The sequence below is a fragment of the Melopsittacus undulatus genome, chromosome 2, assembly GCF_012275295.1.
Source record: "Melopsittacus undulatus isolate bMelUnd1 chromosome 2, bMelUnd1.mat.Z, whole genome shotgun sequence".
NCBI lineage: Eukaryota > Metazoa > Chordata > Aves > Psittaciformes > Psittaculidae > Melopsittacus > Melopsittacus undulatus.
Window position 1 is genome coordinate 58,736,554 of NC_047528.1, and position 24,871 is coordinate 58,761,424.

A 24,871-nucleotide genomic window follows, 5' to 3' on the forward strand; every position below is an offset into this window, starting at 1 on the left:
CAGTGAAACCTTCTTGGACAGAAAAAAAATGTTCTCACAAAAAACTGAACAGATGTTACTATCGGTGCCTCCAACGCCTACTGACAGAAAACATCTGTGTTCAACTTCCTGAATTATGGATTTTGAGAACACTCCCACACACCACTGAAACCCATTTGAAAGCAGTTGGTCTGGCAGATCGGCTTTTGGGTCTATGACTGAATGTTCTAAAGCAAGCAGGTGCTGGTTGTTGTCTCGCCATGAGGAGCCTGGCTGGCCAAGCAGCAACCTTTCAGCTATCTGAGCCACTGTGTTATGCAAGTTTTTAGCATTTTGTGTGAACTGGGATTTTAAAAAAGTCACAAAAAGCAGTCAATCTTAATAGTGTGAGGGTAATAAAATGAATGGAATGAATTGAAAGAATGAAAAAAAACCTTTGGTGCAGATACTAGCAGATTAGGAGGATTGCACTGCATTTTATGGTACCCTGGGAAGTGTCTGGCTCTTTTAATCCTGTCAAAACCAATGCTGAGCGAACAGAATTTTCTTCTGTTCTGAAAGCATGCTCATTGTGCTAAAAACATGAGGCATTCACCATACCTCAAAATGCTCAGTCAAACATTTAATAGGTACCATCACCAATGTCTGCCCTTTTTACATGAATATAATACAGCAGCTATCACCGGATAACTGGGAGTTTCCTGCTTCCTCCTGCTCCACACCCATCATCTTAATATTTGTCTTTTGTAAGAGCAAATTTGGCAAGATGATTTTCCTCTCTGGTGAATTTTTGGTTGGCTATCAAACTAACCTTCTCCAATTAATTAAATAGTAATGAATGTTTTGCAAGGATGAATCAATGTCATTTTAGTGTTCTGTGAAACATCATTAGCTCATGACCTCAACTTCAAGTTGATCCAAAGTAACATCTCTAAGTTATTCTGGTTAACTCTTTCTTAAAGACGCTATTTGGTTGGAAGTCAGAGGGACAGTATTTACATATCAATAGACGTAGTTTTTCTCTGGGTTTATAGTTATCGTAGGGTGGTACTCACAGTTTAACCAACATGCAGTGAGTAGCTCCGTTAATCACACTTTCACTCATGCTAACCCAAAGCATCTGTCTAGGTTGCACAGTATCCAGTCAGCTGCAGCTCTGCTAGCTCTGCAGGTTTCTGAGATCTGAAGATTTCCCTGTGATTCCCTTACGTGTCACCAGGGCCCCATATCAAAATTTTAGCAGTGCCCAATGTAGGTAGAAATTCTGTTACCTCCTGAATAAAATTATAGAAACTTAGCTAAGAAGCCGTATAGAAGTGCCAGTATTCATGTGGCTCCTAGCACATTTATCTGAGTAACCAAAAAGGAAGAAAGGTACAGTCCAGAGGATATATTTGTAATAAATGCATATACTTTTGAGCACACACCATTATCATCTGATCACTGAAATATTTCTAACTTCCAAGAAAATCCTATTATTTTGCACCACCAGTAGCAACTGTTCTGACATATACTGCCTGCCAAGTTTAGTAAATGTATTGCATTTATATCCAGCTCCTTTTTCATGCAGAATAGTTTTCATGCTCAAGTTTATTTCAGTATTAATTCTAACTGCTAAATACCCAATTCCAGGACTTGATCTTTTGGCGTATTGTTTAGAAAACAAAGATGCGGAGATAAGCATTTGAGTGAGGTACCTAAGCTCCTTTTGTAGACAGTTAAGAAAAATGGTGTCGTGGTTTAAACCAAGTCCACACAGTTCGCTCACTCACTCCCCCCTTTGCTCCCCCGACTCCCAGAGAGTTAGGAAGGAGAATCCAAAGAATGTAGCCCCCACGGATTGAGATAAGCACAGTTTAATAGCTAAGGCATAACACAAATCACTCCTGCTACTACTACGACAAATAATAATAATAAAGCCAATAGCAAGTGAAGAGAATACAACACCTCACCAGCCACCGACCCATAACTCACTCCACCCCACCCAACCGAGCACCGAGCGATACCACCTCCATTCCCCAGAGCTCCAGCCCTGCCAGGTCTCTCCCGGTTACCTCCTGGGCATGACGTGCTATGGTATGGAATACCTCTTTGGCTAGCCTGTGTCAGGTGTCCTGTCTCTCCTTTCTCCTGGCCTCCCCTCCTCCCTGGCAGAGCATGAGCTCAGAAAAGGCCTTGGACAAAACCAAACATTTAAGCAGTAACTCAAAAACGTAACCGCTCCCAGCCCAAAAGTCAAAACACAGCACTGCACCAGCCACCAAGAAGGAGAAAAAATGACTGCTACTGCTGAACCCATGACAAATGGGTACACTCAGGGTGCATTTGTTTGAATATCCACTTTAAATATGTGCATTGGGATATCTCATACCATAACATACTACCATCACAGTGTAGTGAATGGCTACACTGCATATAGATTAAAAAATCCTTTAAAAATGCTTGCTACCTTTCAAGTCATTGTAAGTCTATAATTCAGTAGAGTGTGCTCATTAGAGAAATACAGTTGCTAATATATGTGTTACAGAATCATAGAATAGTTTGGGTTGGAAAGGGCCTTCAAAGGTCATCTAGTCCAACCACCCTGCAATGAGCAGGCACATCTTCAACTAGATCAGCTTAATTGTTTAATTCTGATCCCAGATTTCTCAATTTGTGCAGTCATACTTCAGCAGAGATGCTGCTTTGGACTTTCAGAGTTATTCCCTTACTGAGTCTGCAAACAAAACCACCCTTCCCTTCTGCCCATCACTTCCTTCCCACATCTTCTCTTTCCTCTTCTCTCCTCTATGCAATAGCCTCTTGAAGACTTAGCATGGAAATCCTCGTGAGGTTTTGTTTGGACTTGCCCTTTCATATGTTTTTCTTTGAGAGACTATTGCCATGGTCCTGGTATCATTCTTTCTACAGCAGCTCTGCAAAGCACAGAAAGCACTTGTGACGTATACTCCTATCTGTTTTGTGACATGAAGAAACTTTTAACTGGTTCTTGAGTGTTTGACCTATATTCCAGTGTATATTTTCTTTTACACATGTTTTATCTTCTTGGGTGACATAGCAGCTTTATGGAAGGACACAAATTAGATCAAACCGTGGGAACAGGAAACAGTACAAACTTATTTCATTTACTGACTACAGAAAAGGGCTGTGGCTTCTGGTAAAGAGAACCCTCTCATAGTTCTTTTTTCATGAAGATTTAATGTTTATTCCTTCCTTAATTAAAAAAAAAAATGCAAACCCAAAACTTCTGCAAGCTGAATCACCACTCTGGAATTAATGTTAATGTCATTTGGTCACCACTGTCCTGAGAGAAAATGTCGCATTTCCAGACAATGTAGTTGAAAGAGCAGCAAATTGTTACCATGCCACTAGGCTGAACTAGCCTCAATTTTTAGTTATTTTTAACTTAACATGAATTTTATAATTTTTTGTTTACTTTTTGGTATAAATAAAAGCTCTTAAATAAGAAGGGAAGTCTTTTCTGAGAACATCAGCTGGATGTGAAAGTCAGCTAAATAACCTCTGAAGTAGCGAAAAATAAATTAAAAATAGAAATAACCCTTAGCTATCTACTTTTTTTTTAAGACTAATGACTCTCTCAGTGCTACTCTGTCAAGGACTATCACATAGTTTAAGGCATATGAGAAAGATTTGCTTCATTGGCTTATCAATATTCAAGTTAGATTACAGGAGTCCATCTCTTCCTAACTCTGGTAACCATGTGGTAGTAGAAGCTAATGCCAGCCCTACAGTAAAATACAGATTCAGAACATAAATTTGAGAAGAGGCAGGCTTGTGACATTAAATGTAAATTTAGCAATCCACTGAAGAAATAAAATAATAATTTTTTCCCATTCCTCTTAGAAGACCAAGGCCTTCCTATTATATGAAATGAAGGGTGAACAATGAGTCGGGCACTTCAGGAAGCCATGCTGCTTGGTTGCATGATGAATTTCATCCCATTTCATTTGTACTTTCCCATCTATCTCACTGCCAGGCATTTGCTTTTGTTGCTGTAGCCCTCACACAAAGATATTTTGACCATATTTGAACTCCTTAGATTTCCTGAAGTTATAACATGGTCTGGAAACGTGCACCTGTGGTGGTGGGGGCTGCATGCAGCAGCAATGGCTGGTGCCATCTAGTGAAGAGTTTCTGAATGCTAGCTGCAAGTTGAGATTAGTATCTGTCTTTTAGAAAATAGTCATTATTACAGTCCTGAAGACACAAATATAAAGTGATGTGCTAATATGTTTAACAACCAAGCCTGCACAAACTTCAGGATTTTTTCTCCCATATAATCTCTCTTTCCAGTGGTTAGCATTAGCTATGTTATACCCTTTGTATTTATATTTGTCAGGAGAGCCAATAGTATCCTGGGGTTCATTGGAAGGACTGTGGCCAGCAGGTCGAGGGAGGTGATCCTCCCCTCTACTCTACCCTGGTGCGGCCACATCTGGATTGCTGGGCTCCTCAGTACAAGAAAGACAAGGAGCTACTGGAGAGCATCCAGTGGAGGCCACAAGGATGGTCAGGGGTCTGGAGCCTCTGTCTTATGAGGAGAGAATGTGGGAGCTGGGCCTGTTTAGTCTAGAGAAGACTGAGAGCAGATCTCATGAATGAATATAAATATCTTCAAGGCAGGTGCCAGGAGGATGATGCTAGACTCTTTTCAGTGGTGCCCAGCGAGAGGACAAGGAGCAGTGGCAATAAATTAAAACACAAGCAGTTTCACCTCAACATGAGGAATAACTTCTTTATGATGAGGGTAGCAGAGCACTAGAACAGGCTGCGCAGGAGGTTGTAGAGTCTCCCTCCATGGTTCCTATGTAACCTGCTCTAGGTGGTCCTTGCCTTGGCAATGGAAGTTGGACTAGATGATATCCAGAGGTCCCTTCCAGTTCTAACGATTCTGTGATTTTCTACCATTAGTGGATTTGACCTACTTTTTTTCAGGTGGAATTGCAAAAAAGTTTTAATCTTACTAAAACAAAACTCTTGAGTTGCTGGGGTAGATGGAGCCATTCAGACTATGTTATCAATGTACAGGATATATGGTGTGACAATGTACCAATGTCTTCTGCGTCATGGAAGATGTGCTCATCAGTGGCTGATGTTGTACCCAGTGAAGCTTTGAAAGCAAAGTGTTTAAACCTTGGTTTATTCCAGTAACCACTGGGAATTGCGGGTAAGCAAAAATTTTATCTTAGTAGAGCTGGCAGGAAAGGAAGACTGCACATGTATCCTTGTCATGGAGAGGATCCCATATGGTCTTAAACTTGATTTGAGATTGGTTCTGTAAATAGCTAGGGGCTGTTGTGCAATGAGCCTCTGGAAATCTGTCCATACTGGGCAGTCTTGGACTGCCAGAAGCAGTCACTGATTTGACCTCGTTGGACTATGGCAGCATGATGGTCCATGTGGTCTGCTTTTTTCTGCCTCCCAGCCCAAAGCTGTGCAACCCCATAGCAGAGTGATTTCTGGCACAGCAGGCATTGCATGGAGCTGAAACCCCAAATCCTTCACTTACATATTCCCCTTTAATATGTTCAATCAATTAACTCCTGGATTTATGCTCCAGGAGAAATGACGGGTGATATGCCCATACCAGTCTGACTCTGTGCCACAACAGGGTTCTTGAGGTTGTTGCTTGTAGTTCATGTTTTTGGGTGTGGTGAGAACATTTAAGATCATACATTTTTTAGTTGGATTCAACAATAGTTTTATTGTGCCTATCTCCATGGAAGATGCCTTAAAGAACCGCAAATTCCCTACATTTACACATTCTCCACATTTTGCCAACATTACTTTTAAAACTTTCCCTGTGTCTTAGCTGCGTGCCTGCAGGGATGCCTTTTCCTGGGTTAGCACTTTTAATCAGCTCAGAAGTTGCTCATTTTCCTTATAACTGATTTTATTCCCTGGTGAGTTGCTCTCTGTTCTGTTTGCTGGTCTCCCTGTAGTGGGACTGCATTGAGGTCCTTGCTGTCACGTCCTTTCCCCATCTGTTCTTACAGGGACCATTTCTGGCTGAGCCAGCTTACAAAAAGTCCCAGTTCCCACTTGTCTGTCACGGTCAGATCACCCTTCCCAGAGGAAGTGAACTTGTCCTTTCGCCAATGACCTTTTAAAAATGCCAGGGAATTAACCTCCTTTCTTCTTGTCCACTATTAAATAAATGATGGCCTACAAGGATCGCTTTCGTGTGGGGAATACTGAATCATCACATTCCATATACCAGAAGCAGTTGCAAAAGGGAAGTCTGTAATGAAATGCAGAGAAATGGGCTCAATGACTCTGAAGCTTTCCAGCAATTAATTCTGATCCTATCTCCTCTTTATTGCAAATCAACAGTTTCCTCCTTTCTTCATATCTCCACACTGGTACATGGATTTCTCAGCAATTTGTGATTATGTGCTTGTATTTTAAAACTTTTGGAGCCAGTACTATCCTTTATTGTATCTTTATTTGTATAGCACCTCAAACAACTGGTTGATCTCAGAATTAGCGCAACCTCCTCTACCAGTTTTGTTGTAAACGTAGCAGTAAATTAGACAGAAGAAACTATTGTAACATGACAGCTCTTTCATTTGACTGGTCCTAAAAGAACTGGAAAAAGAACAGGCTGCAAAGCATGAACATTCAGTACAGATTTAAAAGGCTGTTCAGGTTCTTCTGAAGTCCACTGGGACTTAATTGCAAAATGCAGTTATTTAATTCAGTCACAACCTTGACAGCATGTTCTTTAATGCACGTCACTGGACAAGTGGCAATGTATATACATCACTGCAAATATTTTCTGGGAAGATTTCCACACAGCTTCCTAAATTTCCAACCTTTGCTCCTGTCTGTAAATAGCTTTTGCAAGTGGCTGGGCTGGCCACATGAATTGTGTGAGACCTCTTCCAGTCAGCTGAAGTCACAGGAAGAGCAAAGCAGGGACTATTTAGGAATGCATCCTGGAATTGGGAGCTTTGTGATTCATCTGAACTGTTATGGAAGTTTTCTTGGAACAAAGAAAAAACTTCTTCTTAGTGTTCAAGATATTCCATCAGCCCACTTTTTCCTTTCCTTTTCACATGCTCCCTCGTTGATGCTGGCCATAGTGCCATAGCTGCCATGCATGCTGTGAAAAGCCTCTTAGCACTGGCCTGTAAATACAGTGGTGGGTGACATGCGGTTATCATTCTGTGCTCTGGATTCAGGAAGAGTTCCAGTTCACTTCAACAAAATGGGAAGCCTTTTGCCAGACAGCCCCTTTCTCTCACCTTTCTAGAGCATTGATTTATCATTTAAGGAAGGGAGCAGGAGAGAAAGTCTTTGTCTAAAATATGACAGATAAGGATAGCATGTTTCCCTAGCCTTGCCTTTTGAGGGTTTTTATTGGTGTTTTGATGAGTTTTTTGACCTGCAAGTTTAAACCAGACACAATGTCACAGGTTTGGAGAATTTGCTAGGACTTCTGACCCTCCAGAAGCACAGCAGAGCAGTACTATGTTTCAAATGAAGGGAATATGGGACTCTAATAGAATCATAGAATAGTTAGGGTTGGAAAGGACCTCAAGATCATCAAGTTCCAACATCCCTGCCATGGGCAGGGACACCTCACACTAAACCATATCACCCAAGTCTCTGTCCAATCCGACCTTGAACACTGCCAGGCATGCAGCATTCACAACTTCTTTGGGCAGCCCATTCCAGTGCCTCACCACCCTCACAGTAAAGAACTTCTTCCTTATATCTAATCTAAGCTTCCCCTGTGCATGTTTTAACCTGTTACCCTTTGTCCTACCACCACAGTCTCTTCACAGCATCCTTGATAATTGATAGTAATTGATAATAATTGAGTTGTGCTTTACTTGACTAAGCTTTTCATATCGATTGTCTTTGCTTAAATCTCCTCAATGACCTTTGCGAAAGAAAAATGTTCTTAGGTCATTTACTAATGAAAAGGGGACTTACTTGTTCAAAAAAAGATCTAACATGAAGAAAACAGAGTAAAAGCTGGCAAGTCCAAGTTAACAAAGGTTAACAAAGTTAATTCAGTTAACAGCTGTTAACTGAAGCCAAATTACTAATGGGCTGAAGAATTACACAAACATTGTCATGATACTAAGTACTTCCTCTGAAAGCTCTGACTTGAGTCTCATGCTAAACTGATCACAGAAGGTTCAATGCTCTTGTCTTTATTGCAAGTAAATAACCCATATTTTTTGAAAAACAAATGACCAGATAATTGCCAGGAAAACAAGGGGAAGGGGCTGCCGGTGTTGCTTAACTCTCTTCATGTTTTCCATTCCTTATTTACTTCTTTCTCCACACCAGATAAGAAAATGGAACTGTAAGCGGGAGAGTGTTACTTGGTGTAGGAATTGGAGAGGTAACCGTGTTCTGTGTAATGCCACCTTTGAAGTATTACAACTCTTCATGGCCATGGCATGAAGAGTTCTTCATGGCAGAAAGCCATCCATAGATTTGACAGTTCTGAACATAACCAACATTTTATCAGAAGTTGTAATTAAATGTTTTGCATACTTTCTGCCTGCAGCCTGCTGCCCACAAAACGGATGCAGATGGGCACTAAACAGGTGGATGAGTAGCTTTTGGAATTTATTTGGTTTCTTTTGGTTTTCAGGTACTTAAAAAAATGAAGCAGCATTTTCAGGGTACAGGATCCAGGTTTTCCGTTCTTCATGGGAATAGTGACACATTTGTTTTCAGAACCTGTCAAACTGAAACTGAAACCAACTTAAATCTCTACAGTTGGACTTGAATAATATTTCTGTGTTCTTTGCAGGTGTATGAGATACGTTTTTATCCCTTTTAAAGGTTCCTTTCTAGATTTAGGTGTATGGGGAAGAACAAGCTAGCTTAAGTATTTAATTAAGTTTTAAGGCTTTATAATAAGAAATAAATACTTTATTTTGATATTCGCATAAGAATTGATGCGGCTTTAAAAAAAACACAGAATGTGAGTTTAAAAATTGATGAAATATCTATTATTTCCCTAAAAAACAGTTTCATGATGTATGTACATATGTATGTACTCTCAATTCATTTACACTTAAATTTTGAGCCATAGTAAGTTGAGAAAACATGATGTCAGAAAAGACTTCTTTGTGATATAAGATCTTCCTGATCTTGGAGCTCACACTGATGATTACTGGCTCAGATTTAAATCATCATTCTAGTGCTTCTAATCAGCATATTTCCATTTGAGTCAGGTAACTAAGAAAAGTATGTCTGATGTGAATCTGTTTAGACAAGGATCTGCACCTTCATATGATTACTTTCAAGAGAATCACTGAATTTTTAAAACCTGAAAGCTACTAATGTGGAGAAAGATACATCTGTAATAACCAGCTATTGCTGACATAAAGAAATGAGCATATACCAGATGCATATACCTCCTGCCAACACAAAACATATTATATTTTATATGTATTAATATAACCTTTCTTACTTCTCAGTTTGTTAGCTTGAAAAGGCATTGGCCTCCTAGTGCCTGAGAATCCACATGAGCAGGCTTGGTTTAGAAGCAGGGATGCTGTATAAACTTGGGCTTGGCTATATGCGGAGAGGTTCACTTTCATGCTGACAGCTCAGACACTTAAATAATCCCTGTTGTACCTTGGCAGTGCTCCTAAACAATCAGTTTTGTCAAAATAATTATAACAATATAGCAAAAGATCCATAATGTAAGAGATTCATCCCGATGGCTTGTCCCAAGAAATCAATGCAATTCGTTCCTCAGGCTCAAGCTCATTCCTAGGCTTCTTCCAAGAAAAAAAAAATTAAAAAAAAAACCTAAAAAATTGCACTGAGTTTTGTGCTGTGTTTGCATCAGCTTCTCAGTATAGACTCACTTGATGTTGTACAATAAGATTTAAAATACAAAAACCTACTGCCAACTGCTGTGACAGCCATTTGCCACAAAAGCAGTGTGGCAAATTGATTTGTTTCTAAAACTAGGAGTAAGCTGTGTTTCAGTCATACTGTTTGTTTTTGAGGTTGCGGTATCAAGACAACTGTAGCCTAGATAAATGTTCATTATAGATAGATTGTTGACAATTCCGTTTTGAAAGTGTGTCTCAAATGGGCCTGTCCTGTAGTATGAGAATTTTAAAAATCACCTTTTATCAATAAAGCATTTCTCAGTATCTTTCCTACAACTTCCTGAATACAAAGAAATTAGGGTATCTTCAAATTCGTTCCTTCAAGTCCCCACACTGTCCTCCTCCACTTCTCCCACCTCAATGGCATTAAGTAAAGTTGAAGTATTATCCTTCCTGGACAGGGATTTAATTCATCTTCTAGCTCTTTCTTTGCAGGCATGGGCAACACTGTAAGTATTTTATACTAAAGCAGAGTGTTATTTTTTGTCAGCTTGTTTGCATAAGTAGATATCTGTTTATTCATGTTTTGCTGTAATTCTTGCTTTGTGAGATACTGGCGCTGCTGTAGACTAGTCTGTGAAAAATCTAAATTCATTTTAAAAATAGTTTCATTAGAATGGTCTTCATTAGAACTTGGTAAATGGTGCTTTGCTCCATTGAAGCATATTTTTCCAGAAAAGATTGCAGCAATTTACTGTGTCATTAGTGCATTGTGTAGTGTAGAGCATGCAAAACATATGTGCCTTCAGTAACACTGCGTCTGGAACTGCTTTCAAACACTTTGGTTCACAGATCTCAGACATATTGTCACAACCCATTACTTAAACCAACAGTGTGTTCATTCAAAATTGTTTTTTCCCCAGTTGAGCCTTGTGATGTTGGCAGTCAACAGGGGATTACTTTTAAACAATGTTTGAAGTGGCCCCAAGAACCGAACCAGCTCTGGAAGGGAGAATGACAAGGGAGCCCTGAATGCAGCTCCTCCACCTGTGTGGGTGTATGCACATCTAATCATTTTCAGGCTCCAGTGATAAATAGAAATGTCATCCCCAAAGAGGCAGACTCCAGTTGTAAGAAATACAGCCACTAAGCAATTTCACAGTTAAGCATATTTTAGTTGCTTGGAGTATTAATTGGTTATGTCGCAGGTTAGTGAGAATCACTCTTGAGAAGTCTTATTCCAAAGAAAACACTTTTTTTACATAGAGTAGCCATGAATATTCAAGTAGTGAACCTCGATTTGAGTGTGAATTTCCACACATTGATTTTGTCACATGCAATGTGGTCACTGTTGCTGGAGTTTCTCTCTGTGGTGTTTCCAGATGACATTCATCAAAGAGTCTGACCTACTGGAACAAAAAGGGATTCTGTGTTTATTTTGTCTTCAAGAGATTGACTCCATTGTAGCAATGATAACTAATCCAGCTTCATGTCTGTCCCTAAATAAATGCTTTTTTATTATTTTTATCAGGGCCAGCCAGGACTTCTTGGATCTCAGGGGTTCACTGGTCCACCAGGATTGATGGGAATCCCAGGAGTGCAAGGTCCCAAAGGTCACAAGGGTGAAAGAGGACAGCCAGGAATAAGTGGGCCCAAAGGAGAAATGGTAACTTCCGAATGGCAGATGTTTTAGCTAACAAGCAAAATACTGGACAGAACATCATTTCAATTGTGCTGTTTCATTCTAGGGGCAAAGAGGAGTCACTGGATTCCCCGGGGCAGATGGAGTGCCTGTAAGTAGCTGTTTACCTCATCTTTAAGAAATCACCAACTGCAAATATTGCAAGCTAGTTTAAAGCCTTTGTATTTTAATTAAAATAGCTGGACTAAATTCAACATCAGCCACATACACAGTTTTAAGCTAAGGGCATTTGTTGGCTGGATCTGCAGATAGACGAGAGCTCAGGATCTGTGCTTCCTCTCATTCCCTCAGATAATTAAGGTCCATTTGCTTTGTCCTATGGAGAAATCCCCTTGCAAAGGGGACAAGACAGGATGGAAATTTCCTGTGCTTGTGAGCAAAGGACACCAGTGGGTCATTCCTTAATTATTTCAGAGTTGAAAAGCATATAGAAAGACCAATCATTTTAAGAATACTAGCCATTGCTGTTTGTGTTCTAGCTTATGTGGCATGCTTGAGATAGTCTTAAAAAACTTACTGAATACTAAACAGTGTCAAACTTTGAACAAATTGACCAGGTCCATGAAACTGAAACATTCAAAGAGGAAAGACGGGTAAAGTTCACAGCACAGTATTTTCCCAGCTTACACTTCTTTACATCTTGTGTCATAAAATAACAAAGAAATCTGAGTCACTGGAATCCCTGGACAGAGTTCCCAGGCTTGGGTTTCCTTTGTAGTGCTCCTTGACACTGGGGCCCCACTCTGCAGCCCACGCATCCACATCCACTCTCCTTTCCCCCTTGTTTGTTTCCAGAAGAGTTCCCTATTGAGTTTCAGGGCTTTCTCTCTCACAGTCTTTCTCTTCTCCCTCTTTCTCACTCTCAAAGGAAAAGCAGAGGACTCTCCCACTTTTACTAACACTCCCAAATCCAAGGATCTTGTTCATCTCGCCATGTCACACTGACTTTTTTCTAAGCATCCTCAGGAGGATAATAAATCGCTGTGAAGCTCAGTGTTGCTGGATCACTTTTCTTACCTGAGCAAGTTTTCTTTTTCAGCCCTGCCTTCCCAACTTTTGCATGTTGCATTGCGAGGGGTAAATACCTTCAGACAGTACTTGAACCTGTATGATCACTATGTCTATCCTTAAGCTCCCTTGCCGTTCTCGCTAACATACATTCACCAAACTCAACCAGTTTTCTCAGGCTGAGACTAACACTGACCATCAGACAGCAGGTAGATGGGTACAGGTACTAACTATAATGGCACAGTGTTAGGGTGTGGGGCTAGAGGCCAAGAGAGGATGGTGGCAAGCCTCAGTGTCTTCTGGGGTGAGGAATGCCAGAACTTGGTAGAGCTAGGTAAGGACACGGACAGATTTCCTGTAAGCAAGGGAGAAGAAGCAGAGAAAACTCTTATTCTAGATAGAAGAGAAAGAGAAAAATATCTTTTGTTAGTTTCTGGGTTTTCTCACTTGAGTCCCTTGGAAGAAAGAGCCGATCAAGGGCATACTTGCTTCTCAACAGCCTCAGGGCAAACCAGAAGCAACAGCAATTAAGGTGATTAAGGTACAGCAATAAAAATCCAGCTGGACACAGGAATAACTTTTCAGAGTCTTGGTGTGGAGGTTCTGCAGTGCTCCTGGCTCCCTTGCTTTGAGGCCTGCTGTTTTCTTCCATACTTAAATCCTCATCACAACATTCAAGCTAGCTCCAGAAGCATCTCTGACTGTTTTTTGCTGGCTTGGAAGCTGTTCAAAGTCAGTGAGGAACCTTTCTTCCCACTCTTCCAGTGTGAAGCACTAAAATGCTTAAAAATCCCAGTTCTTAGTGGCTCCCTGTACAGCAGCCTCATCTGGCTTAGCTATCTTGCTTAACAGAGCCTGCATTGAACATAGCTTTCTTACCCTTTATGAAAGGTCCTTCACTACTCATTTTTTCATGCTGTCTGGGGCATCTGGTTCAAGCTGCAGCTATATTAAAAAAAGGCACTGTCTGTTTCTGTCTTTGAAAATCATAGTTTCCCATGGATCCAAGCCTTGGGCTTAATGTGAGAATGTCTAAATACTGTGTGACTACAGGAAAAGGAAAACTAGAAACAGATGGATAGATAAACACTTTTTTTTTTCCTCAACAGGGTCATCCAGGGCAGCCAGGATCAAGGGGGAAACCAGGTCATGATGGCTGTAATGGGACAGTAGGTGATCCTGGTGACTCGGGAACTCCTGGATTCGCTGGTTTCCCTGGTACCATTGTAAGTAGCTGGCAGTAAGGGAGCACCTGAAGGTAAAATCATTGCTGAAGGGAGTTTTATTCACATGTGTGTTGGAAGCAAATGCAACATCTCTTAATGGAGCTCCCTTTTGGCCCAGCAGAGCATCTGTGCGGATTTACCATGGACACACTGAGTTATGCTTAGTTACTGAACTGCAGCCAGGGCTGGGAGGTGTGCCCAGAGCTGTATCTATCATGTAGGTATTGCAGGGAGAATACTTCAGGAAAACTGGTACATCCTTATCCAACAGTGGTAAAATAATCTTAAACTGATAACTCCTGATGAAAGCAACATTTTCCTTCCCTGTCCCATGGCCAAAATACTGGCTTTCATGGCATGATACATATATATACATGCTGAGGTGAGCAGGGGCTCCTGGATTTACCCCGGCACATGTCAGCCACTGGAGAGCTGCTGCTGCAGCTTTAGCTAGGAGGTGTTACCCTGTAATACCACTCCCAGGTAATAGGGGATTCCTCCCATGGAATCGGAAAGTCACTCTTATGTACTGTGAGGGTTTGCACTTTGATTTTAAACTGTGAATTTCCAAAGCTGGGCATAGTCTCTGTCTCTAAACAGGGGTATGTGTATACTCATGAAAACCCCGACAAATATTTTTCTTAGCTGTTCATGTGTTAACATATATGATATGAAAGCTTACACTATAATTTTTTTCTGTCACCTCTAGGGAGTCCAAGGGCCAAAGGGCCAGAAGGGGGAACCCTATATACTGCCACCGGATATCAGAAGCAGATACAGGGTATGTCTGTAACTCCTGTGAGTTATTCATGCTCAGTACAGTTTTACTGTATGGGAAGTGAATTTTTCTTGCACTCTGACAGACACAACACAAGAGGCACACTTTGATTCTGTGTAGGCTTTGCAAGGCAGCTTCTGCTTTCTGTGGTTACAACAAAGTCTTATCTGATATATGGGGGGGGGGGGGGGGGAGAAATGTCCCCTCAGTTATTTGCAAGGAATTCCAGCCTACAGGTGGATTGCAGAGGCACTGGTGTTGTAGTTCAAGTATTCCCCTCTTTATTCAATGCCTACCTTTATATCATGCATGGCAAATCACTCTTTTGTCATAATTTTGTCCACAGAGTTATTCTGTTTACTGTTACCATCCTTTCTTTATAATTTTCATGCTGGAGTTTGGTTGACTTAGGATAAAATATGATTCAATATATTAGTTAGTTAATTAGTAAACCCAAAGTATTTCTAGGGGTCTAATCCTACTGTATCTAATTGTTACAGTTGTTTTGTAATCACTTGTAGTTTTTTTCTCATATATATAGGCTTGTATAATTTGAAAGTATCAAATAAAGATAATGGGCCATATACAGTGTCAGAGAACAAATTGTGACAAATTTATGTACAAAGCTACATCTGAGCTGCACTCAGCACAGAAGGGATCTGCTGACATCGTTTATGTCTATTTTGTGTCAGTGATGAATGCCAAAATAGGTGTTTCTGTTGATATATTTGTAAGTTGCCCACATTTTTTAATTAATTCTTTTGCTTTCAGAAACTCTTTACATCTGCACTTGTTATTAATTAGGAATGATTAAGAAATAATTAAGTAATGGTTAAGAGTTGCTCAAGTATATTGTGCCCAAGGATGGATACTGACATCTGTATTCATTTCAGAAAGTATTTGGTTCCACAAATTATTCTGTTAACTAAATACAAATTAACCAGATAGCTAGAATGCTATTAAAAGTGATTGAAGGAGTCTGGACTGAATGCCACATTATTTATGGGTGTTGGAAGATCTTTGTGCTAGAACAGTTTTGGGTCCAATTTCCAAAAACATTTCAACATGTACTGCAGTTAAAATATGTGGTCACTGAAAACAGTATGTTCCAAATGCTTCTAGTGAGTCAGAATTGAATCAAAACGATTCAGTAATTCCCATGCAACTCATGAAATATGAACCTGTACTTGTTTTTCACCTAAGGTTATAGCCCTAATTAAGCCACTGGTTAGACAGGATTTTTCAAAAAAGAATTAAATGTGGCCTGTTATCCATTTCAACCTGGTAGTTTAGATGCATAAGTTCCTTAGCCAATTTTGTATCCTCCTATTGTGTTGCATGCAACTATATATGCAACTATATATGCTCTGTATACAAAGCACAAAATCCATGTGGCCCACATTCGGTTATCTCAGCACCTGAATTGAATATACCTGTGTGTAAGGGTTTGTGTAGCATTGTATGCTATGATTAGTTTTTTGAATGAGAAAAAAATAATGAGTAAGAAAAATATTTTCTTAATTTTTGTATATAGCATTTATTGCATTTTTTGCTTCTTTGTGTTTTTAGGGGGAACCTGGGGAGCCAGGGTTCAATGGTTTTCCAGTAAGTAGTACTACAGCAAATGTGATAAAAGTGTCAACAGTAACTGATACCAGAACAACGTTAGTTGATGACTGGGCATTCTTTTTATTTAAAGGGACCTCCAGGTACGCTGGGTATTCAAGGACCTATTGGTCCAAGAGGAGAGCGAGGAAGACCAGTAAGTATATTTAAAATATGTTCTGGAGTAAATTAAAACCTAACAAAAGAATTATCTCAGCAAGTTCCATTATGTTGGATTGTAACCTAGCAAATGGATAGAGAAACAGGTTAAAAGTAGCAAGTAGGTGTCCTTGGATGCAAAACCTTTTAAAAAGTATTCTGAGACACTGATTCTACAAGAATAAATATTGCAAAAACAGATATAATTTCTTTCACCCCATATTGCCTGAGGCTTTTGATTTATATTGTATTTCTTTAACCTCCTTGAAAGAGTCTTGTTTGTAAAGATTACTCAATGCTATCCAGTCTACATCCCCCACACACTTAGTTATCAAAGATATCAGGACCTAAATATATTATCTTTAGTGATCATAAGGAATATATATTTAGCTTTCCACACTCCCCGTAGGAGAATGGATAGATGACAATCTTCATTAGTATTTAGAATACAATTTTATTTTTAATCCAGTTTTTTAGTCATTTTCTCCAAAGTCAGCATTTACAGCAAGCATTGACATTGACAACTGTTGCTGAATAGTTCTTTGAGAAGATTGTTTTCTCTCCAGATACCATTCTGCATTTCTTTTTTTCAGTAATTTTTTCAGTATTTTTTTTTCACCTTTCCTACATCTGATGGAGGTTTTAATGTGCAGAACTGTTAGGAGCCTGCTAAATACCATAGCTGAAAGAAACAAGGCAGGTTGTATGTCCGATTAGAGGCTTTCCTCCTGCTTTTCTTGTAAGACTCTGGCAGCTTCTGTTCCTGTAGTATTTTCATTTCCCACTATCTTCCTGTGATTTCATTGTGTACAATACCAAATAGGGAATCTGAGATGCATATGTTAGTTCGTCTCCCTTCACAGATGGATGCCGTACCAGGGCATCAGTCCAGTGAAGCACAGTGAAGTCCAGTGAAGACATGCTTAACTTTAGGTATCAGCTTAAAATGTTTCTAGGTCAGGATCCAAAAGCACAAGTTCTTATTATTTGAAATTAACATGGGATTTCATTAGGTCTAAACTCATGATGTGATTTAGGAGGGTATTTTTAAGAACAGTAAGCACAGCTAATACAAAGAGGGTAGCACAAAGCTGAGGAATACAGCTCAGGAATAAATAAGCTGAGGAATAAATATTTATATTTTGGACATAAAATAGCTGATGTCCTGCATGCATTGATTAGAAAGTTGACAAGTAACTTGCTTTCCCCTATTGTGTTTCTCCAGGGACCACCAGGGCCCCCAGGACTACAAGGACCACAAGTAAGTCTGTGTCAGAGTTGTTTATGTTGATTTTGTGTTGCTGAGGTTTATTCAATACCTACTTGAAAGCAGTAAAATAAAGAACCACAGGCTGCACTAAAGCTTGTGTAGCACAGGACTCTCTGTGTTGGCTGCATACCACAGGAAGTTAATCTTACACTGGGATCGCCTACCCTGAAGAGATTAAGGCACATCTAGAGCCACATTTAATTTGCTACTGTAATTACAGTAGCTTCCCATTAACAGAGGACGCTTGCAGTCTTAACAGTATTCAGCTATATCACAGAAGAAAAAATATATGAGTTCATTGTTCCAGTTCACTTTTTTTTTATTTAACATTCAGTGCTATTAAAAAACTTGCAAAAGAAATACTTGACCTTTTCACAACATTACTCAGTGAATGACTCGAAGTCTGTTTTAAGTAGCACTGGTAGCATGAGATTTTAATTAGAGTTGTCTTTCTGAATGTTTATTTCTAAAAAATACTTTTAAAATTATAAAAAACCTTGAAAGTAAACCTAGACTATTATTTGACTGCAATTTGTTGGTGTCCTAAGAACTTGCAAGCCTGAAAAGGCCTTTAAGCATGTTTAAATTTGAACTTTACATTAGAAAACTGAGTCATACATAAAGTAAATCTTGACCTACTGTTTTTGCAGGGTAACAGGGGCCTTGGCTTCTATGGAGAAAAAGGTGAACAGGTAAAGGAAAACTAATGAATTAGTGTCATTACTAATGGACAGGTTGCTATTATTTGCTATTTATAAAGGAACCTATGTTAAATACACTCTTAATTTGCAGTTGTATCATGCAATTATAAGAGAAAACCAAACAATTATAACTTTGAAAGTGATGATAATCTCCATAAGGAATGTCATAGCTGGACTAAGTTGTACATGTCTTGATCTTGCTTTGCCCTCATTTTTACCAACGCAGAGGCAACACTTCTGAAATTTATAAAGCATGACCACTTTATATAAAACAATAATCTTTACCATCATTCTGAAAGCATACAAGGCAAGAACAAGTATTGCTATATGTTAATCCCAGCACAAAATACATTTATCTTACCATCAATTTATTCAGGTTTAGAACTATACATCTGGGAGGGGCAAATCTCCATTGCTCCTTTTGTTGCAGTTCCTTAGACCATGTGCTGATCAACAGCTTGGCAAAGTATTACAACTGTTAATAAATGTACTTTTGCACTTTTCCTGCAGGGCCCTCCTGGTCCTCCAGGTCCACCTGGGCTTCCTACAAGAGAACTGATGGGTGTCCCCTCTGACAAACACAAGGTAACTGCAGGGTATTTTGCCAAAATACACAAGGAACTAAGCTCTGCAGTACCAAAACTGAAATACTGTACAATTGTGCTTTAACATATAATATGTAGAATACTTTAGTATATGAAAACAGAAATCTACTACTTTCCCATATCTTGGATCATGAAGTATTTATTGAAATACTGGTGGCTAAAGTAATTCAGAAAGCACTTTTCACAGACTAGAGGTGCCTTAGGCAAACTTACTGTTTTTGTTTAACTATGTGACTAGTGGCCATCACTCACATTTTCTCATTTTACAAGCAGCAATACGTGCTGAGAAATCATCTACTATCTTATTTTTCATAACAGTGAGTGATATTTTCTTGCTTTAAAAGAAGCGTATCTTTAGGGAAGCTATCTGAATTACTGTGTTTGTTTATAGCTTATCTGTGTGATGCAGAGATTTATATACTTACAATTAAGTATTGTTCATACATATTGGAGAAATCCTCAGCAGCAAGATGTATTTTATTCTTATCTATTGCTTCTTGCTGGGAGCAGAGTTTCTCATACCCTATGTGTGTATGAGAACCAAACCAGTAGGTTTTCATCTCATATTTGAAGTTAGAAAGTTCATTTGGCTCATGGAATTTCTTCAGTAAGATAAGTAAATTGTTATGACACTGAAAAATCTAAAAATGCTTTTGATGGTCTGCAGTCTGCATTAAGTAATGCATATGTTGGAATTTCCATGACTAAGCAGAAATGTCTGCATATGAGCTACTTCTTAGAGAGCGGTTATACTCAGTGGAGATATCATCAATATAGTGAGCAGACTTTAGGCTATGATTTGTCTGATCCTAACAGGAACTCTTACTTTTGATGAGACAATTAATAGATAATTGGCAGGTAAAAATGGAAGAATATGCATTTATTTATAGGCAATACTCAGGCACTCACCACCCAGACATCTCATGAATAAGCCTGGGAAGCCCCTGAGGTGTTCACATTTCTAGAAAACTTTTCAGAAAAAACATCAAATATTTCTTTAAAGAGCAACTTTTAAAAATTTCTTATGAAGAAATGCATTTCATATGACAAGTGTATGGATAAAGAACAGGACAGGAGTGGTGTTTTTTCACTCTTGATAAACATTTGTCACTTTGTGTTTTAGAAAAGTCATTGAAATGTAAAGGGGAATGCCTAACATATCTGAATACTTTCTCTTTATTGTTAGGGTGAAAGAGGAGACCCTGGACAAAAAGGGGAAGCTGGAATTCCAGTAAGTCAATGGGAGAAGAAGAAAAACGAATAATATTTGAGTTACTGCTGGTGCATTCTTCATTGCCATGATGCAGTATAGATATGGAGCAGCATAAGCAGAGACACCAGTTCTTATGCTGTAGCAAAGCTGAATATGACATGTAATAACTCCACAGTGCAATCAGTCATTCTCATACTGGTTTACCAAAATAAGATTTTCCCTCAAGCACTTTTTAACATTAGCTATGTTTAAAAATTCCACTAAATTTCATTGAATAAGCATATACAGAAGCTTTCTCAGTCCTTTTCAGTCTACTCTCTAACACATACAGACTTTTGGAATCATTGGTCAGTAAGTCTGTTGAGTAAGTGGACAGTAATCCCATGTGTTGCTGTATCATTCAGAGCTGTCAACCAAGCTTGACTAAATATGGTTTAGTTAACTTAGTTGCAATCTCTAGACTGCCTAAATAGCTTTGCCATTGAATGGTGCCTTTTTACTTTCCCAGAGTGATTTAAAATATAGTCTTTACCAGTTAAGGATGCCCCACTAAGCATTTTGCAGAGCTTTATTTGCTCAGGTGGTCTGGTCAGCTTCTCCACAAGGCTGTGGGAGAAGGTTACAGTGTGAGCCCTGATGCCCTCTATGTGGAGTTGCTAGCCAGTTCTTCAGCCAGTTCTTCAGCTGTTGGTCAGATTTTACACATGTAGAATTTTGTCAGCTACATTAGCAAAACTGTAGATTTTATGCTGGTGTAGCAAAAGGGAGTATGTGTTTCTTCCTTTTTTTTTTATAGAATGGATAGCAGCATGCCTATGTTTGCCAAATAGCTCTCTCAAGCTACAGTTTGAGCATCAGCTGAGTTGCTTGATTAGTTGTATAGCTGAATAACTGCTTTGGCTCTTCTTCTAGAGTTACAGCAACAGAAAAAATAAAGGAGATGATAGGAGGGAAGCCCTGTCTTCTCCCTAATGGCCTGCTCCTGCTATTGTAATGAAGCAAGCATGTTACACTTAATTTTAAGGACAACAGTTCTTTCACATGCAGCTATTATTAGATCTTCCATGTGTTACAATGATGTTTTGTTCCTGTTTAGCTTCCATAAAACAGTGTTACAATTTTTTTGCACATAATGAAGAAATACATTAAACTAATCTGTAATGTTTCCTAGGGTGTACTTCTTCGTGTCCCTGAAAAAGGTGAAGAAGGGATGATAGGCTTCCCAGGACAAAGGGTGAGTCACTCATTAAAGGTAAAATACACCCAGATGAATTTGCAAGTCCAAGCCGAGACTTTGCCTTCAGGAGCAAAACACAGATTAACAGACTATAGAAATTATAGTTCTTCAGCCCACCAGGTTGTGGCCACCTGTGCCTGATTATAGGAAAGCAAAAAGGCCATTTTGAAATTATAGTGGGAGGAGCCCTCTCTGGGACTCACAGATATGCCTATACCATCTTTGGGAAGCCTTGTGCATTTCTTATACCTAAAGCTGTGCTCACTAGCCAGAGTGCTAGTGCTGAGGACCAGCACAGACTCCACTGTTTCCATCTTAGGTCTCTTCAGACCATGGCTAACAAACATGAGTTTGATTCTGGTTACTTGTGACCCCAGAAAAAAACTAGCTTAAATACTATTACCTTGTAGCATCAATGGATGCTTTCTTTTGGGGGGCAGTGTTTCTAAAATGCTTAAACAGCATGAAAACAGTACTGAGCACATATTTGAAAAAAAATCTTAGCCATTTTTAAAATATTCATGGTCAATTTACAATGTATTGATTAAGAGATAAAAATCAAATACCAGATTAGATTTCAGACCTCTTCTGTTTGCACCATACATGAATATTATTGAAAAAGTATCTGAACTCTGACTGTTAGTGTTGGAGTTTCAAGCTGTCAGATTTATTCTATCTCAGGAATAATAATGGTTCTTCACCAGTAGGATATTAGGATGACACCTTATTATGCTAATTTTATTGTGCCTTCATAGGGACTGCCTGGCATCAATGGTTTTCCAGGACTTAGTGGAGAAAGAGTGAGTATCTCATACCACACTGCTGTTTCTAACACATATGTAGACAATCTGTCTAAAAAGTAAACTGTAGAGAGCAAACCCTGTCTGTAATTACACCAGCTGTAGTCTAACAAATATCATCTGAATTCATCCATCATTGTAGTTTTGGGTCAGTTATTTTTCTCAGCAGTGAGAAAAAACATGGCCCAATAATTAAAGTTTGTTTTAGGAGCACAACAGGGAGGTGTCATTTTCATTGTTCCCATTACTGTGACCATGATTTCTGTAATTTTGTTCTGACATGCAGAAATTTACTGTTTTGAATAGCTGTTGGGCTTTATGGTTAGACTTAAATATCACAAAAGAAGAAGAGAAAGAAGAGAAGAAAAATGGTAAAAGTACCAGATAAATCTCTGTCTCCATGGAAACACACCCAAACATTTAAAATATCATTCTGTGAGACAGAGAAGAGCTCATATTTTCTGTTTGGTCTCAGAAAAAGTCTTCCTCCGTCAGCCTTAGAAATCACTTCCATGAGGTACTCAAATAGCTGTGGTGTACTCAAATGCGTGACTTTTCCATGTTTTTCCATACTTAGTTGTGTAAGGATTTGTCCTGCCACCAAGGCATAACAATTATAACATGAAGCACATGGGGCATGAAAGTACATGAAATATGAAAAATAACAGCTATTTGGTCCAATCACAAAGCCTGTTGGTGTGGAAGGGAATGTGCTATCAGTAATACATAAGTAGAGAGGCTGGTGCGAACCCCATTAAAGCCCATTGATTGACCTTAGCATAGGTTCATGCTCCAGTCAGAAATGGTCAGTGACTTCCCCTTACTGAGGGTGAATCTTGGCAACATTTTTAGCAGAAGATGCATTGGTTTTGATGAAGTATCATTGTACAATGTGTATAAGAGGGGACAGCCTACTCGATATGCTGTTCACAACAGCCATCTTTTTGCTGCTTTTTCAGTAGTATTCTTAAGAAAGAAGGAAGGATGGTTAAGTCTGCCTGCACACAGATGAAGCTGCATTTAATTGGGAAGTTACTGGTTTCACTTTAAGACCGCCAGCTCCACCTAGTGTAGAGATTTTACACCTGAGTGAAGAGACTCCTTTTGTCATTGTCTGATGTACAGTTGCCGTTATGGAAAGGACTTTGAAGCATGCACTTTAGGTTGTGACATAGAACCATAGAATCACAGAATGGTTTGGGTTGGAAAGGACCTCAAGATCATCTTGCTGTCAGCTGTGGTATTATAATGCTTTAAAACTGCATAACTGACTTACAGAGTGGCTTACTAACATTCAAGCTCTGTGAAATTTGGGAGATACTGAATTTTAAATAAACTGGTTTATAATCTAACTAGTATGAATTATACAATTCTATTGGCTTCAGTAAAACTGTGTTAATTGAAATCAGTTGATGATCCGGCCTCTGTTTTCTAAGAGCTTACCTTTTAAACGCTAGCCTTTTTCCGGAGTACATATGAACATTTTCTATAGTCAACAAGTTGTCAAAGAGCCAAGTAAGGCACACAGAAGAGATAACCTCTTTTGTATCAGCATCACTGAAATCTGCACTTTGATCTATGCACTGCAGCAGCTGAAATAGTCTCTCATGTAGGAGGTACTGTGCTTTACTACATGTGTTTTAATCCACGTGCTTTGGCTTTCAAGACTTTAAAAAGAATGAAGTGGGCAGGACCTTAACTATTACAATATTTGCTGAGGTAGGGATGAAAAATTTTCTTTGATGCACAGCATGCCCAGGGGTGGGAGAATTGCATGAAGGCACCTCAGGGCTGGTCCTGATTCTTCCCATTCAGTCAGGAAGCCCCTCTTTGGCCAAACAGGCTCCAGCTGCCTGGAAAACAGTAAAAGGGACCTGTGCACTTCAGTGCTGTTTCACTGTTCACTGTTTACATTCCATGTAAAATATGTCCACTCCCAATGATTCAGACTCATTTAGTCTTCTTGCAGCAGGTTGGTGTGTTCTGGCTGCCTCACCCACGTGTCTCAGGGTCAGCTGGCATGGAAGGCATTCCCTTTTTGCTCCCCCATCCTGCAGCCTGCATGGGACAGTGTGAATGTAGGTGCTCCTTCCATCTGCACCACTGCCAGGGGTGACAGAGCCTGCACCACAGCAGATCTCTCTGGCCTTTGATGGGAGTTAGGCTTGGTCCAAGACGTGGAACATCAAAACAGGAAACTTAATGGTATTACCCAAATTACCAGACCACATGGGAGACAAACTGCTCATCTCTGTTGCATACTTTTAACACTGACATCAGAGGAAGCAAGTAATTTTATTCCCTCTCTGATAAGGAAAAGACTATTATTTTTATGTGTATTACAGGGTGTTCCAGGATTTGATGGTTCACCAGGTGGCTATGGTCCTCGGGGAGGCAAGGTACTGCTTTACTTTCATTTGCCAGGAGCAATAAAGCAAATGTGATTTTCTTTCTTTTCTGTCATGTAATAACAACTGTGTTTCACATAATTGTAGAACCAGTTAGGTGATTTGTTAACTCGAAATCTCAGAGATTTCTGAAAGGTCATGTCAGTTTGTTTCTTTGGGTTTCCTGGGCATTTTAAAAGGAATTCTCTAGAATAATGTGCTTAGATGTGATATTTCAATTTCTGTTAACAGGGGGAGCCAGGCGACGTGGGTCTTCCAGGACCAGATTCCTATCTTCCTTCCCACATCCCAAGGAAAGGTACATTTTCTTTCCTTAGATTGCTTATCTTAGCTGCATTTTACTA

At 39.4% G+C, this 24,871-nt stretch overlaps 1 protein-coding gene across 1 annotated transcript in view; it reads left to right on the plus strand.

The window, feature by feature from the left end:
• COL4A2 (collagen type IV alpha 2 chain) overlaps positions 1-24,871 on the plus strand; it is a 140,894-nt gene that overhangs the window by 80,680 nt on the left and 35,343 nt on the right. The window contains exons 5-18 of the mRNA XM_031045558.2: positions 11,347-11,481; positions 11,564-11,608; positions 13,635-13,751; positions 14,461-14,532; positions 16,099-16,134; positions 16,229-16,291; positions 17,519-17,554; positions 18,214-18,255; positions 18,775-18,849; positions 20,056-20,100; positions 21,254-21,316; positions 22,075-22,119; positions 24,465-24,518; positions 24,759-24,825. Coding sequence (XP_030901418.2) covers positions 11,347-11,481; positions 11,564-11,608; positions 13,635-13,751; positions 14,461-14,532; positions 16,099-16,134; positions 16,229-16,291; positions 17,519-17,554; positions 18,214-18,255; positions 18,775-18,849; positions 20,056-20,100; positions 21,254-21,316; positions 22,075-22,119; positions 24,465-24,518; positions 24,759-24,825 — 895 coding nt within the window. The remainder of the gene's footprint in view (positions 1-11,346; positions 11,482-11,563; positions 11,609-13,634; positions 13,752-14,460; positions 14,533-16,098; positions 16,135-16,228; positions 16,292-17,518; positions 17,555-18,213; positions 18,256-18,774; positions 18,850-20,055; positions 20,101-21,253; positions 21,317-22,074; positions 22,120-24,464; positions 24,519-24,758; positions 24,826-24,871) is intronic.